Below are 16,624 nucleotides of genomic sequence, written 5' to 3'. Positions count from 1 at the left end.
CCTTCTGTCCCTTCGAGATACGGATCTGAGTATTTGTGCATGCGAAATGGAATAACTGTGCATAATCCACTTAATTGCATTTTGTTTCATCAGCTGAGTTGCACGTTTTTATTATAATGATAGATCAATGAAAAACCTGGACAGAATTTTAACACTCTGTTATTTTTTTGTTAGAATGACTGTACTGTCTGACAAAGAACAATGACCTTGACTTTACCTTCCCTGCAGCCCACCCCAGACCCACAAAGCAGCTTTAGAAAACCCTTTTGATACACTAGATGTGCCCATAAAGACAAGAGAACTCTGACAACTTCAAGCTGAGAAATCTAAGATGCTTGAGAAGCTCCAGGAAACCAAAGATCGTTTTCCCCCAGCTGATTTACAAGCCATACTGCCATTAGGGATTTTGCCTGGGTAAAGTGTGCCCATTGTTATATACAGCGTTGTGTCTCTCATGGGGCATCAGTGATGTCTAATGGAGGCCAAAGAGCAATGGATAGAAGAGTGGATTTGCCAACTGCCGCTGACCAGCTATAGCTCCTGATGGCAGGACATAATTGAGAAATGGGAACTAAAGCAGTCAGGGAAATGACTACAAGAGCAAAGTGCACCTCTGTTTTTCTACCAGGCATTATTTTTTGAGCTGTGAGAAGAGACCTGAATTCTTATATTTTCTTCCTTAACAGTGCTTTCAGCGGAAGAAAACCAGCCTTTGTGAGTGAAGGAATGCATAGATGTTGCTGAGGTGCACTGAAGAGCATCATCAGTAGGGGAGAAATTTAATTCCACTTGGAAATGCAGCAGTGAAAATGCTCCAACGTTGCAATAGCAAAAATGCTAATCTTAGAACATTAGCAAAATAATTAGTAAATACTTAGATCCCAGTCTTGCAAAAACTTCTGTGCAAATGAACTCAGCAGGACTGCTTCTTCACACCTGCTCTTATGTTTAACAGTCTGCAGGACTGGGCCCTTACTGGATTTTGTTACTTTTTCAAAATGGGCAGGTGAAAACTTCCTAGTTACAATACATCACTTTATACATTCTTTGCTTTATGTAAGTAAACTCTGTGCATCCAAGTCTCTAACTAGTGGGTGTTTTTCTCCCATACTAACAAATGCAGAGGTTTAAATATTCAACCATTTTTAGGATCGTTCCTCCATCTCCTAAACAATGCACTTGGATTATAATTATTTAAAAAACTTGAAGGGGTGGATTGAAGCTAAATAGTCGTCAGATCCACCAAAAATTGGCCCTTCTCCCTAATCAGCCTGTTTCCCTTAGTCCAACTTTCATCCAGATCCCAGATGGGCTCTTATTTTCCTCCCACACTTGTGTTCCTCACTTCTACAAGTGAGTCAGTCCAGCCCACCCCAGCAGGCAGCTGCACTGTCACCCAAAATCAGCTGTGCAGAGTGCTGCCACCAGCTTTCCTGCTTGACTCACAGCTCTGTTTGGGCTCCATCTCTAAAGGCCAAAACCAGTGAGGATGGAGCATTGCACAGTCAACAAGAGCTCTTAGAGCATGTAAGGTGCTCAAATCCCTGAGGAGAACAGCTGACAGAAAAATCAGAGCGCCCTGAAGACCTTCTAAAACATTTTCCCACTCATTTTCATTTGTTAGCTAACTCCAATTCTCAGAAAAAGCAGAGAAATTATAAGAGATTTTCAGTGTTACAATTTTAAAACCATTATGGAGGTTTTCTCTCCTCCAATGTGAAGCACCCCTCAAAGTTGTTCATGAGTATGGCAGCAATGTGCATCAGTCCAATTAGTAAGTACATCACTGAATATACAGGTAGTACTTCTGAAGTGTTGATGGCAAGGTTTGTAGAAAAAGGTAGGTGACAAACAAGGTACATGTTCAGCATTACAAGTACTCCATGACTCTTCATAAATTGGGCAAGGAGTGCTAAAACTTTGATTTGTTGTGGGGGGCTGGACAACCTGCCTAACTCCTGCTTTATTGTCTTTATGTCAGAAATGGTCATAGAATCATAGGATTGTTAAGGTTGGAAAAGACCCTTAAGATCATTGAGTCCAACCACTAACCTATCACTGCCAAGTCCACCACTAAACCATATCCTCAACCACGTCTACCCTTCTTTTAAATACCTCCAGGGATGGAGACTCAACCACCTCCCTGGACAGCCTGTTCCAATGTTTGACAACCCTTTCGGTGAAGAAGTTTTTCTAATGTCCAACCTAAACTTCCCCTGGTGCAGCTTGAGGCCATTTCCTCTCGTCCTATCACTTGTTACTAGGGAGAAGAGTCCAACCCCCACCTTGCTGCAACCTCCTTTTAGGTAGTTGTAGAGAGTGATAGGGTCTCCCCTCAGCCTCCTCTTCTCCAGACCAATCAGCCCCAGTTCCCTCATCGGCTCCTCATAAGACTTGTTCTCTAGACCCTTCAACTTTGTCGCCCTTCTCTGGACACACTCCAGCACCTCAATGTCCTTGTAGTGAGGGGCCCAAAACTGAACACAGTACTCAAGGCATGGCCTCACCAGTGCTGAGTACAGGGGCACGATCACCTCCCTGCTCCTGCTGGCCACACTATTGCTGATACAAGCCAGGATGCCATTGGCCTTCTTGGCTGCCTGAGCATACTGCTGGCTCATGTTCAGCTGGCTGTCAACCAACGCCCCCAGGCCCTTCTCCACCAGGCAGCTCTCCAGCCACTCTTCCCCAAGCCTGTAGCGTTGCATGGGGTTGTTGTGACCAAAGTGCAGGACCCGGCACTTGGCCTTGTTGAATCTCATACCGTTGGCTCCGGCCCAACGATCCAGCCTGTCCAGGTCCCTCTGTAGGGCCTTCCTGCCCTCCAGCAAATCAACACTTCCACCCAGCTTGGTGTCATCTGCAAATTTACTGAGGGTGCGCTTGATCTCCTCATCCAGATCATCAATGAAGATATTGAACAGGACCAGCCCCAACACTGAGCCCTGGGGAACGCTGCTCGTGACTGGCCACCAACCGGATTTGACTCCATTCACCACTGCTCTCTGGGCTCAGCCATCCAGCCAGTTTTTAACCCAGCGCAGAGTGCACTTGTCTAAGCTGTGAGCAGCCAGCTTCTCCAGGAGAATGCTGTGGGAGACAGTGTCAAAGGCCTTACTAAAGTCCAAGTAGACAACGTCCACAACCTTTCCCATATCCACTAAGCGGGTCACCTTATCATAGAAGGAGACCAGGTTAGTGAGGCAAGACCTCCCTTTCATAAACCCATGCTGGCTGAGCCCGATCCCCTGGTGTCCCACACATGCTGTGTAATGGCACAAGATGATCTGCTCCATGACCTTTCCCGGCACCGAGGTCAGGCTGACAGGCCTGTAGTTCCCCGGATCCTCCTTCTGACCCTTCTTGTAGAGGGGTGTCGCATTCGCTAGTTTCCAGTCATCTGGGGCCTCCCTGGTTGACCAGGACTGCTGATAAATGATGGAGAGTGGCTTGGCCAGCTCCTCAGCCAGCTCCCTCAGTATCCTTGGGTGGATCTCATCTGGCCCCATGGACTTGTGAACATCCAGGTGAAGGAGCAGGTCAGTGACTGCCACCTCTTCAACAACTGGGACTTCATTCTGCATACTATCTCCATCTCCCAGCACAGGGGCCTGACAACCCCGAGGATGACCAGTCTGACTATTAAAGGCTGAGGTAAAGAAAGCATGAAGTACCTCAGCCTTCTCATCTTTCCTGGCAAGGTTACCTTCCACATCCACCAAATTATACCACACACAGTAAAGTGCAATGGGATTTCACTAGGAAAGGTAATCTCCAAATGTAAAATCCTGTTCAGGGATTTTATCCATATAACCTCCCCTACAATAAAAGAAAAATTAATAATAACAGCAATAATTATCACCACACTTGTGCTTTCTGCATAGTCATTTCCTTCTTCTAATCCCAGCAGGCTGCATAAGCAGCAAAGCTACATGCTTATGAAAAATACATATGGTTATGAGAAACAGAAAATCCCATCAGTTGTTTGGGTTCTGTCCTCTGGCTTTTGGCAACGTGGTGCTGGAACGAGTATTTTTCCATTCAGTGCACAACTTTCGGGAAAGTCAAAGGCTGTGTGCACAGCAACCCGAGGTGCATTAGACTGCAAAAGCCGTAAGCGGCTGTGTATTTTACCATTATTCCCTAGCTGCTCAGGCCTGAAGATGTGCTCAGTGCTGCACTGGTCACAGGGAGGACAGTCCTCCTGTGCTCTGGCAATGAGCGTATTTACTAACTCTCGCGTGCCCGAGTAGCTTCGGCTATGCAATGGGAGAGCACACTGCAAGAAGCAGGGATGGGCAGAGGCAAAACCAGCTAGCCAGGGGCTCCGGGCTGCTCGGCAGCACCGCTGTAGAGGTCACTCTGCCCGCCGAAGCGGGAGGGAGGGACCCGCCCCCGGCCCCGCCCTGGAGGCCCGGCGGGCGGGGCGTGTGTGCAGCAGGTGCCGGGTGGGGGCCCCCGCGGGGGGTTACGGCGCGCATTGTTTCCCTGCTTCCCCCCCCCCCCAGCCCCGCACTGAGCATGTGCGCAGCGCCCCTTCCCCCCTCCCGCCGGCGGGCCCACCTTCCGCGCGGAGGAGCGGAGAGCTCCGCGTCGTCTCCGCGGCGGTCGGGCCGCAGCCCCGCTGGCATGGAGTGAGGTGCGGAGCCCCGCGCCGCCCGGCCCGGCCATGGAGCTGAGGAGGTCCATCTCGGCCAGCGCGGAGGCCGAGAGACCGATGAGGTGCTACGGAGCAGTGGAGGAGACGGAGTGGAAGGCGGAGGCGCTGGGGAGAAGTGAGTGGGGGTCGCGGGTGCGGGTGCGGGTCCGGCTGGCCGCCGCAGCCCCGGGCGGCGGGGGCGGCCAGCTGCGGCGCGGTCCTCCGGCCCCCGGTCCGGCGGCGAGCGCTCGCCGGGGGCTCCTGTTGTTAGCGGGGCGAAGCCACCTTGGGCTTCCCGGGAAGGAAGGTTTGTGTGTCCATTTTGCCCTCTGAAGCGGGTGCTTCCCGAGGGGGCTGTGTGGGAGACAAACAGCTTTTCTCTGTTGAGGGACGGGGAAGCGAAGGGCTGGTGCCGGTGCCGCTCCGGGCACTTCAGTGTTTCCTTGCGAAATGGGTCGCTCGCTCCGCGAAGTGAAGCCATGAGAGGGTGGCTGAGGAAGGATGGCTGGGACGTTGTCTCTCCCTCCTTGCACATTGGGTGGGATGTAATACGTGGCTTTTCATAAATACTGGTAGTCTTTAACGTGCTTCACATTTGAAAGGCACAACCACGTTATTCCCATTACTGTTGTCTCAGGCAGCGAGGACAGGAGGAATTACAGCACTTAGTTCACTTCTTCAGTGGTTGCGCTGTATTTATGAGCTCAACAAATGCTCTGTGGTGGAACAGCTTTCTTGAAATTGTAATTTTCCAGAAAGCAGCAATTGACATAACCTTTCCAAAGTGCCGATGGAAAGAGTAGTCAAAAAGATATGTAGTTGCCAATTCAAGTTATCCATGGGACCCCGTCTTCTGTAAGATATCAGTTATTATTATTTTACTGGCAGAATTATCTTCTTCACAACCTAATAAACCTGTAAACCCTTTCTAATTTTTCAGGTAACCACTGAGGCAAGAAATCCTGAAAAGACTGTCACAAAAAAGCTCTGTACTAGTAAAAAGAAAAATAATTTCTAAGTTTCATCAAGTGTTTGATTAGGCCATAGGAAAAAAAGCTTTGTGTGTATCTGTTGAGACACCTTCATCCTGGCTGATACTAGGGTTGCTGATATTCTTGACTCACTGTCCATCTTCTGTTGTGCATAGTGAAGTCTCACCTGGATGTCTGTTAACATCCCGTGGCTTTGCAGCATCCTGGTAGCAGATTTGAGCCAGCACTTTTGCTATGTTTAGACTTTTCAGTTACTGTTATGTTCTGGAATCATGCTTCACCTCTGGCTTCAGTTTTTCATGCATATATTATTGTCTACTGTACACTAATCGCAAGGGTGTAACTCTCCCACTCTGATGCTTCAGTTGCAGTGTTGGTTTTGTTGCAGTGCCTGGCATAGGTTCAGGACTGAGTAACTCCACACTTTCTAAAATGGAACTGAAGACTGAAATCACTGTTGACTGAGTTGGTTGACTCAGACACACGCAACAGTTTTGCAGGTTTGCTGGCATGATACAGACATGTGCTTGTCGTCTTCTCATAAATGTCTGGTTTTGTTCCAGAGCTCAGGAGCTGAGTGCAGTGCAGCTCTTGTAATAATAATAATATCTGGTAGCTTGAGGTGGCAGAAGGGTTACATCTTGCAAGCTTTGAACAAAAAGCTCATCTATTTCACAGAGGGCAACACAGAGGCTGAGTGGGAGATGCGATCTGCTCAAAAATATGTGCTCAGCTTTGAGCTTCCACCCAAATCACAGCTTGACCAGGTACCAGAATGGGCTGTTGGCAGGACTAGAATTAAGTATCCAGGTGTCTGCACCCTGGCTCTGCTGCTGAGCTGCCTTTCTACACACTAGATTCAGTTTAGTGAGAATATCCCTTTGTGTATAACAGTTTAGGTAGAGAATAGGAAGTAATGTCGAGGCCATGGTCTGTTCTTTGAAAAGTAGGAAATTAGTATATTAAGGCTTTGCTGTTTGAATAATTGATCTGTTTTGTTTGCTTATAGGCTTCAACTTTTTAAAAAAACCTGGAAAATGCTATGCATTGTGGCTGTTTTAGATGATCCCTGCATATCCTTCCTATTTTGATATTAACACTGACTTCTGGTCATACTTTTGCATTGATTAAAGATAAATAGATCTTACTGTTTACTTTGATGCTCCCTTACAGCAGAGGTCCTACATTGTATGGCATGATGACAGTAGTCTCCAGAAAGTCTGGGAAGAAGCTGAAAAAGCAACAATTTGCATATTGTTTTAAATATGAAATGCTAAGTAATAGTATTACCAAAAGCAGAAGCCTATTACTGCATGTTTGTTTGCCCTTTTTACTCTGACAATTTGTTGTGTCTTAAATCAGGATCTCTTTGGAGGTAGAACTCGAACTCGTGCATCTGTACAACACCCTGCCATTTCCTGGTCAGTGCGTTTTCATGTGAGTGTAGTCACATCACAAGAGAATGTACAACTGATTATGTCCGTTACAGAAAGAATGTAATGGGATTTAGGTAGCTTCTGTTTAAACTGCCAAATGGAAAGGGAGCTCTGTGCTAACTTCTTTATCTGTGGTACAGAAAGCATTGCTGGTTATTGGTTATTACTTCATAGCAATGAAATGTAACATCATGCACATTTCCATTCTCCAGTGGCCTCTTTCAGCTAGATTATCAGTGCAGTTAAGCTGGCTCATAGTAGCTGAGGATCTGATGCCCTACAATCTGAGGGTATAATGATCTCCAGTGGGTTTGCATGCAAAATGCAAAGCAGATTGTTTAAAGGTGCTTCTTTAACAAGACACTGAAGCCTTTTTCTTCACATACAGGAGGGAATTTCAAAGGAATAGAGAAGATTAAAAATGATGGTTTACCATGTACACAGCAACTCATGCATTTTCTAGTGCATGCATGTAAAACACAGGCTTATAAACTGTCAGGCTTGTATAATAATAATAATGTGGTTACGGCCTCAGTAAGTGATCTTTACAATATAGTCTTGGGGAGTCTGCTCTGAAGCAGAGTACTCAAGCATTTTGGTCAGTCCTCATTACCAAGCACACACCTTCATTTAGAATCATCTGTCTTGCTGTCGGCAGGGTCTCGTACTGCCCTGATTAAATAACTGCATGCCACACCAGGGAAATAGCCACAAAGAAGCAAAGCAGTTTTTTACCATCCTTCTGAACACTGCACTTCCCAGATACATTTCCGCTGATCTCTTCCTTCCTCTTTCAGTTTTTATGAGGTCTGGAACTAAATGTGAAATTCACAGTGAATGTGTCAGCTTCAGTCAGTATGAGGAAGCAGAAATGCCAGAAAACTGCAAAGGTTTATGTTTTGATGCAATTCAGTGCACCATGGAATTTGCTTATTGTTTTCATTTGAATGGCAACTCAGCATTGGAGGTAAGCTGCCACACTCCTATATTGCAGAGGTCTATCTTTTGAACTGGTTTTGAATATGAAGTGGAGATTAGGGGAAAGGGGCCCTATTACAGGCCAGCACTGAAGAGGAAGCTGGAGGTTCCCAACATGAGACTCAGTAGTAGCATTAAGCCTTTGTAGCCAGCTTTACTTGCTCTCCCTTCATGCGGTGAATGCTGTATCACTGATTATGTCCAGACAAGGTGCTGCGAGATGGCACTCAGAACAGCACCAGTAGGGTGATTTTTATCTAGTTTTGAGGTTGTTCTGGTTTCCTCCAACAGCAGAAAGATAGTACTGTTCCCAAGTTCACAGAGATCCTGGGCTGACATATGTGAAAGCTTATGTCACCATATTCAGTTAGTTTATCTTGAAAACCTTTCTAAGCTTGTTGGCCAGAAAGAGACTCTTGTATGTATTTATATGCTGCACTGCTGAGCACTGAGAGAGGTTCAAACACTGAAAATACATGCTATTTAATATTTTGCATTTGCATTTCTTGGCAGCATGGGAAAGTGGATGGCTTATATCTACCTGGAACATGTTTGATTCAAGACCAGTTTTTTTTAGAAGTGCTATTATGCACAGAGATGGTCTTCCACATTGCAGAACCTTGAAAAACAAAAAAGAAAATGACCATAGATTGCAATAACATAGATGGTGGTCCTGTGGCCAGGTCGTCTTTCTCTTTGGTGAACAAAGAATGAAGAAAAGGCATTTGTACCATGGTTATGGGCACTTGCGTTATCTAATCTACTGGGAACTGCTTGTGTCACCTATAAGGCCTGATTTCATTAACAGAACAGAATGGCTGCATCCTAGAACAGGATCTAGCTCATAATGTATTGTTGCTTAATAACATTTTATAATGATCTGAAAAAATTCTCTTGCAATATTAAAAAATCAATGAAGTAGCAATGGGGAAACACATTTGTCTTGCACAGCAAAGCCTGCACATCTAGTGTCCCGTGACATCTATCTGTCATTCTGGTCACCGATGAGTAGTTAGGATGGGTTTGTATTAATCATGTACCTCTATGTATTAGTCAAAAAGTAGGTACATGCCAGTTTGTTCTTGAATTTTTGTGTCAGCTTTATAAAATCTGGAGATTTAATATCTAGTAGGCAGAATGGATAGTATGTTGGCTCCTGTGAGACATCAGTGCAATCCTGTGTATTCATGCTGTATTGGTCCCAAGTGACTGTAGAAGAGCAAACTTATTTAGACTAACAAAAGTGGATGCAGCCCTGGTACTTGGTGGGGGATACAGCTGCATGTCCTTGTTCTTCCTTCTTCATGAGAGTGAAAGGTGATTTGTGTTGTCTCACAAGACAAGAAAGGAGATGGGACTAGAAAGTTACAGTGGTGCTCAGGGCTGCCAAGTCAGAAACTACAGAGCAATGCTGGGAATTTAGGAGCGCTCAGCATGAGGGAAGATGCATGAGTTCGGACTGACAAAGGGCTGAAGTTTACTCCACACTGCCCACAGTTAAATCTGAACCTGCATCAATTATAGTTGTTTCTGTCATCTGGCAGTTAAATATTCAGACCTTTGGGCCGTCTTCCATAAACCCCACATATTGCACAGACACCCACAAACCCACTTCAGTGCTTTGCATAAAAGCTCTCTTTCACTCTTAACACCTTGCCAGTCAGTCAGGAATGCAGTATGACCCTGCTTATCATGCTTGTGTGATACTGTCCCTCAGTCTCATGATGTCTCCACTCTGACTTAAAAAAGAGAAAAAAAAAAAATAAAAAAGAGGTTTCACAGGCACAAACAGCATTTATATAGCCCAACTACCTCTGCTGTTCTTTCACAGTGATGCCCTCTGTTACTGTAAATTCCCCTAAATTGTTAATTGTATCCTTTACAGGCAATAAACCAGACAAAACAGATTAAGTTTATTCCCACCTGTCTTAATAGATGGTCTGAAAGAAGCTAACTGAAGGATGTACACAATTGCATTTCTTTTTATAGAAGCAGCAAGTCAGCTGGCTTTATGAAGGTCTGAAGACAGGCTTCAAATAGAAAATGTAATTAATATTCTTTCCATGGCTCCATTAAAAAACAAAAAAACCTACACAAGCATGTAAAAATTTTGAAAAGAGAGTGACCAAGAAATTAAATTGTGACAATAAAACACTAATAGTGAACTTCACACCTTTTTAGAAAATATTTGACGAAATATTGTGATCACCAAAGACAACTGATTCAAAAGATGATGCCAGTTCTAGATTTTTTTCTTGCTCATAATTATTGTTAACATATTAATAGTGTAGTTCAAGAGGAAAAGCAGTCTGTGTCTGAGCTGTGAAACCAAGATGGAACTCCCACACTGATGATGATAAAGGATTTCTAGAAAGGATTGAGGCTGTTTTCTACAAAACAGTTGTAAAACTCACGTGCTTCAATGGCAGTCAGATGGCTCTAAAATTTTCCTACAAAGCGCAGTGTTTCTATAAGTCACTGGTAATTTTGGCTAGCAGTATGTGCATACAATTTATCTGCATTTTCATTGCTTATCCACTCTTGCATGTACTACATCCTGATCCCTCTCCTTCTGCAAAATAGTTCTTAAATACAGAACCGGCCACTTAAAAATCTCCCCCAGGCCATTCCTGCATCACCAGTAACTCATGAAGGAAGGATATATCTTGGGTTTGGTTTACTTTGCGAAATGCCAGGAGAATGATTTACGGAGTGAGAGTAATCCGGTTTATACTACCTACATATTGCCTCGTTTTTCGAATTCCTCCTCCCACACTGGGTGCTCCAGGCAGCTGCTGAGACAGAGGAAGAAGAAGGGAGAACTGGAATATGCCTCAGAGTGCATTCTGCTAAAATATATGTCAACAATGGGAGGAACTGAGACCCTTAGAGCAGCTTCTTCCAGGTGCTCCTTCATATTGGTCTCCCAAGTCCACAGAATTCTGCAGGACAGCTCCGTATCTGGCGACAGAATTGAAATCACTTAATGGGCTACCGTTGCCTCCATAGTTTCCCTATCATATTTCATTAGTTTTGCCCTTTCTTCACTTTTCTGTCTCTCTCTGGGCTATGTGTGTCCACGGTTTCTCAATAAGAAGTGCAGCTGATTTACTTCCTAACTTGTCCCATGGTTCCGAACATAATTGTCTCTTGACAATATTTAGTATTGCACAGAGTCCACCCTATTGTACAAAACAGACAAATGAGGAGAACAACCACCAAACCCACCCCAATCTAATCAAAGCTGAAGAGGATGAGCTGAAGGGAGTCTGGCTAATTCTGGATAGGGGCTACCTTGCAATAAACATGTTGGTTATTATGGATCAGGATCTTACTGTTGTACATCTACTCACATATGTCAGCAAAGACATTTCTCTGGGCTGAGATGCTCATAAATCAGAGGGTTAATGACTTCCATAATCTCTGGGCCCAACTGTGTGTACCAGGCAGTAAATGAACGCTTAATGTGTAATGCACTGTTTACATTCAAACCAGTGCCAACCAATAATTGTTGGAAAAGTTATAGATGAGAATATAGTGTTGTATTTGGGACTGTTGCTCATCAATTTTCCAATTTCCTTTAAAGATATTTTACAGAAAAAATGCATTAGACCTGGAAAGTAGGACACTGAACTACACGCATCATCCCTGCTGCTGGTAGCCTGTGGCATTATGGACTCAGTGTGTGTAATTTTTTTGACTATGTTTGATAATTGATCCCTTAGTTGCATCGCATGTTTTCATCAGAGTAACCACTTGTGAGAATGTGTGTGTCTGTCTCAAGGGTGCATTATAAAACAGGATTAAAACCTACATTCAGGATTGGGCATGAACTGGAAAGTACTGTGCATCATGCATGAAGTTTATAGGGTTTTCTTGTAGTTACTGAGCACAAGAAAGGCTGGAACTCAGCACTCTGTAATCCTGAATCCCAAAGTGCTTTTCCTCTGTAGCTGAGTTTGTTCCATTTTCATAGAAGTCTTACTTATTAAAGTAGTCCAGAGACTCAATAAATAATGCTAATTTATTTCCATTAAACATGTTCTGCTGTCTAACTATGTAGAAGGCATAGTATAAATAAATTCAAAATTCAAAGATGAAAAATGTATGCTTGGAGGGCAAACTATGAGAAATTAGCAGGAGCACCCTTGGATAATTATGTTAGTTGCCCTTCAGGATCAGCAATGAAACATGAATTATCAACATTGTCAGTTCAAAAAGGGCAAAATATTTGAGAAAATTTTGTCATTAAACGAGGATGAATGATTTTCAGCAAGACAAGCTGCTTATTTCAAAAGCCTAATGATTGCAAGCACTACCAAAATGCAAGAAGTAATTTGTTATTGTAAGAATATCAGCAGTGTTTAAGGATCTTTTTATTGCCCTGAACGCTTCCCCTTTGCAAACCTTTACTGATTAGGAATTTAAGAGGTGTTGTACAGACACGTTCGGGTTTTTATATACTGATAAAATTGCAGCGAAAGATTCTTATTTTAAAGTTTAACGGTTTTGTTCATCTCTTGGAGAAAACAATTGTAAACCAGAAAAGGAATCAACAGCCAGTTCTACCACTAACGCCCTTTCAGTACATGAGGCCAAAGTAAGTTTTAGAATAACAGTATTGAAGCCAAATGAGCAAGACAGTGACCTGACCTCCCTGGGAAATGAGAGAGGAGCCTGACTGACACTTTCTTATTTACAAATACAAAACGCAGTCCTGACTTCCGTTCCTGACATCAATGTTCCTGACATCCGTGGAAGTTTCCTCAGATTTCGATAAAAGCAAAACTGGGTTGAGCCCTATGCCTTCATTCCTGGAGCCTTGTTCACTTTGATTATCTTTAGAAAACCCTGGTGAGGGAATCTGGGGTCTGTCTCAGTTCTATGAGGATTCCCCGGGGGACCTGTGTCAGGCTGCCCTGTGAGTTTGGTCTCTGCCCTCACTTCTCACTGGGCATGTCCTGCAGTCCTGCAGAGCCTTGGCAAGCAGCAACGATCATTCGCTCCGTGGAGAACTGTTTGCACTGGCAGGGGTAATGCCATTTCAATCTTCTTGTCTCTGAGCAGTGAATCATTAGCTAATGCATCGGAGCCCCTGTGGTGAGTGGCTGTTCCTCAAACTGTCCTGTTTCACAGGAGGGGAAGTCACAGAAATTCAGTTATGCATTTCTGCCCCCACGCTCTGTACCCAATCTGTAGTTTCTCTCCCGTCATCTTCTACCATGGATTCCCATACAGCTTCCTCTGGGCACTGTGCCTGGGAGGGCACTGAAGTTACTGCAGTTTGGCAGACTCTTTTCCTTCTGGCTGATACTTGTCTGTAGCACAGACAGAATATGTGGGATGTGATAGTGAAGGACAGCCATGGAGTTTTGAAAGCCAGTAAAAGCAAGATCCATTTGTCTCTGCTTTGGTAAGGTAAGGTGTGAAACATCCTGCAATTACAAAATTTATTTCCTTCTCTCATACAAAGAGAAGGTGACAGCCAGCTATCCATTTGTCTCAGTGATGAGATTAAGACTGCTGAACTGCCTTTGTTTCCTCACCTCTGAGACCTCCAGGAAGGCAGTCTGCTCAGCGTCACATCAGCCCAATGCCAGTTGTGAGGAAGAAAATATTAGCGTATTTAAAGAAAACTGAATCAAAATTAAGTATGCAAAAGCAATTAACATGGTGAAAACAGAGGTTACTAGAGAATGACTCCACATCCACTGATGAAAGGCAAGAGCAAAACATATTTATTTGCCAACTGTCATTGTTATTTTGTGTGTGTTGAAGAGATGGAGCCCTGTGCTATTTCACCTGAGTATATACTGAGAAAGAACCAGCTGATACTGGTTCTGCTGGCTCTTGCAATTTCATCTTTAAGGAAGGGCACAGCTTTTGCCTGTGGCTCCCTGGAAGCACTGTGCACCTCATGTATTGGAGAGCAAAATCCCAGTACGATTCTATGCTGCCTGGCCTTCCACTTTGCTGTTGGACTGTACGCATTGTATGCCCATGGCCTTAGGAATAGCAACATTCATCCCCCTGGAAAATTACTAGTCTTTTCTCCTATGAAATATGAAACACCTTTTTTTTTTGCTTCTGAGGAGCATCTTCTCAATATTTCATTACTTGCTGGAGTGGGAATCTGTTCTGTGAACAAATTTCTTTACTGTCTGAAGAAATTCTCCATACAAGTATCACTTTGGCCTTTACTGGATTGAACTGTAATATTTATCCAATGGTTTTAAGGTTGCCTAAAATTATCTACCAGCTGCTGGGAAGATGTTTAGAGCACTGTTAGAAAACTGCGTTATTAGAGAATCACATCACTGGGCGGGGGGAAGAGGGAGAAACAAGCTTTCTGGTATGCAGTGGGATAATTTCAAAGGAGGATATTGTAAAGATGTGAAATTTAGAAATGTCAGTGATCATTTTACTATTATTCCACTTGCAAAATATGCTGCTCTTTGTCAATTGATGCTTATGGGAAAAACTGTAAAACTATATATTCCAAAGGAGGTTTTGCCAGACTTTTTGAGACTGAACATTTTGTTGACCTTTTTCTTTCTGGAAAAAAGAAAATTAATGAAGATAAAGTCTTTTAAAAACACCAAACTAAATAAGCTTTGAAAAACTGAACATTAGGTGTAGCTGGCATTGTTACAGCATTTGAAACTTAAATGCTGAAGCTTTGTGTTAGTATTACAGGATCAAAATATGACTCTAGTGAGGAATAAAATGGAAGGTCACAGGCTGTTTAGTTTGACTACTGAGCAAAATGACAGAAGCAAATGAACAAGTATTATGTGTGTTTCTTGATAGTGCATTTTAATTCTCCATCACATAAGATAAACTGATGAAGCATGAATTGCATGCCTTGGAGTGTGGCTTAAACCCAGTCTTGCTCCAGATGGGAATGTGCATTGATTTCAGTGTGAGCTCCACACCAGGGAAGGTGCCTACCACAGTAACTAACTGTACCAGGTTCTAATTACGGCCTTCTGATAGCACTGAATCTCATGCAGGGCTGTGGCAGGGTTGGGCACAGAAACCCCTTCCTGAGTCTTCCTGACTCCTGGCAGTCTTCCTGAGCCAGACTAAAATAGCTTATTGCACATAAAGGTCTAACCCAGTGCCGAGTAAAACTGACAGGGAGGGCTTTTGGGTCAGACCTTCAAAGGCAATCTTCCCTCATTTTTTATGTCTCATTTTGGATCCATTTTCTTATAGGAACAGCTGTCAGATCATATACACTGTGCAAACTTTCCCACCAGGCTGCAAAGAGCTGCATATTCTCCCCATTTTCTGAAGGATAAACTGCTGTTTAAAGTGCACAAGGTTGTATTTTCAATTCATAACGTGATGGGAAAAGGTGAAAGGAATATACAAAAAACCAATGGTAACGACATTGTCTGTGTTGTAATTTTATTTGAATGTAAACCAAGTTTTCATCACACACAGATTTATTCTGAAAAATAAAATATTATTTTAAGCAGTCAGTTCCCCTGTCCCTCTGTCCTGCACCCTCCTCCCCCCAGTGTGAAGGCATTAAAGAACAAATACTGAGAGCTAGTTACTGTAGGTACTAGCAACTCCTCTCTCTTTTTTACTAGCTTTAAGATAACCAGAGAAATGCTAGAAAAGATAGCCCCAGTTCTCACAAATCAGACCTCTAGAAGTAGGTAACTAATGCTATTTGATTTCTGGATATTTTTTTCTATGTCTCTGAGGCAATGGAGGTCACTAGAGAGAGGACAAAGGGACTGAGGCTTGTAGTGTGAGAACCACTGAGGTACCTGGAGGCAGTCAGTGACCAGCATGGCCCTTTTTATTTCTGTATTTATAAAGTGAACAAAGTATTTGATAGAGATGTAACAGTGGTACTAGGACAATAATTGGGGGAGGAGGGGAATATTAAGGCTTATTTCAAGGCTTGGCTACATTTTATGAAAATTATTTCCATACACTACCATGGGGTTCTGATCCAGATGGTGCCAGAGCTCTTGCACTGGCTCCAGCCACATTTTCCACTACATTTGATTATTGTCTTTGATATACAGATGTGGTGTGCTAGAATGAGTGACTGAGACTGAGCTTAATTTTTCCACTCTCCTTGATTCCTCCTCTCTTTACTGCAGGTCTCTCTGCTTCATCTCCTAAGTACATTCATTCAAAGAAAAAAAAAAAAGCTATGACTCAAACCACAGCACTCCTTCTCTAGGGTTTGTATATGCAAACTTGCAGTGATTTGAGGACTGGACGGACCACATCTAATCCATATAAAGCCCTCTGAGCTTGTGTAGTCGAAGTTATGTCTGTTCAGCAGAGATATAATACAAGGGTGCTGAAACTTCAGGCTAACTCCCTATCAAAAATAAAGAGCAACAGGAATCTTAGCCAGGCAAAGCATTTTTTCAGGCATCTTCCTAGTTTTATTTTGTTGCAGTGATTTCATAATTGCTGATGTTGTTTCCTCAGTAATTATTAAGAAATTTTATTGTGTTTATCTTTTATGTAGAATAGTCTGGATATAAAATACCTTGGTAATAATTTCTTATAGTGAAGAAAATCATAGCACTTAATTCCATTGT

General features: G+C 43.4%; 1 protein-coding gene and 1 long non-coding RNA gene across 3 annotated transcripts in view; both read left to right on the top strand.

Moving 5' to 3' along the window:
• The window catches only part of BMERB1 (bMERB domain containing 1), a 74,419-nt gene that overhangs the window by 14,877 nt on the left and 42,918 nt on the right, over positions 1–16,624 (top strand). The window contains exon 1 of one of the 2 annotated variants that reach the window (XM_064461859.1): positions 4,518–4,775. The exons of the other annotated variant lie outside the window; for it this stretch is intronic. Coding sequence (XP_064317929.1) covers positions 4,670–4,775 — 106 coding nt within the window. The 5' untranslated portion in view covers positions 4,518–4,669. Of the gene's footprint in view, positions 1–4,517; positions 4,776–16,624 lie in introns of those variants that run through there. 2 annotated transcript variants of the gene reach the window in all.
• LOC135315200 (uncharacterized) lies at positions 4,789–15,478 on the top strand. The gene is made up of 3 exons (XR_010374642.1): positions 4,789–7,052; positions 7,865–8,034; positions 9,931–15,478. It is a non-coding gene; the product is annotated as an uncharacterized LOC135315200 (long non-coding RNA).

Source organism: Phalacrocorax carbo, chromosome 10 (genome assembly GCF_963921805.1).
Source record: "Phalacrocorax carbo chromosome 10, bPhaCar2.1, whole genome shotgun sequence".
Taxonomy (NCBI): domain Eukaryota; kingdom Metazoa; phylum Chordata; class Aves; order Suliformes; family Phalacrocoracidae; genus Phalacrocorax; species Phalacrocorax carbo.
Note: the sequence above shows the minus strand (reverse complement) of the source record. Positions and strands in the feature narration are given on the sequence as shown.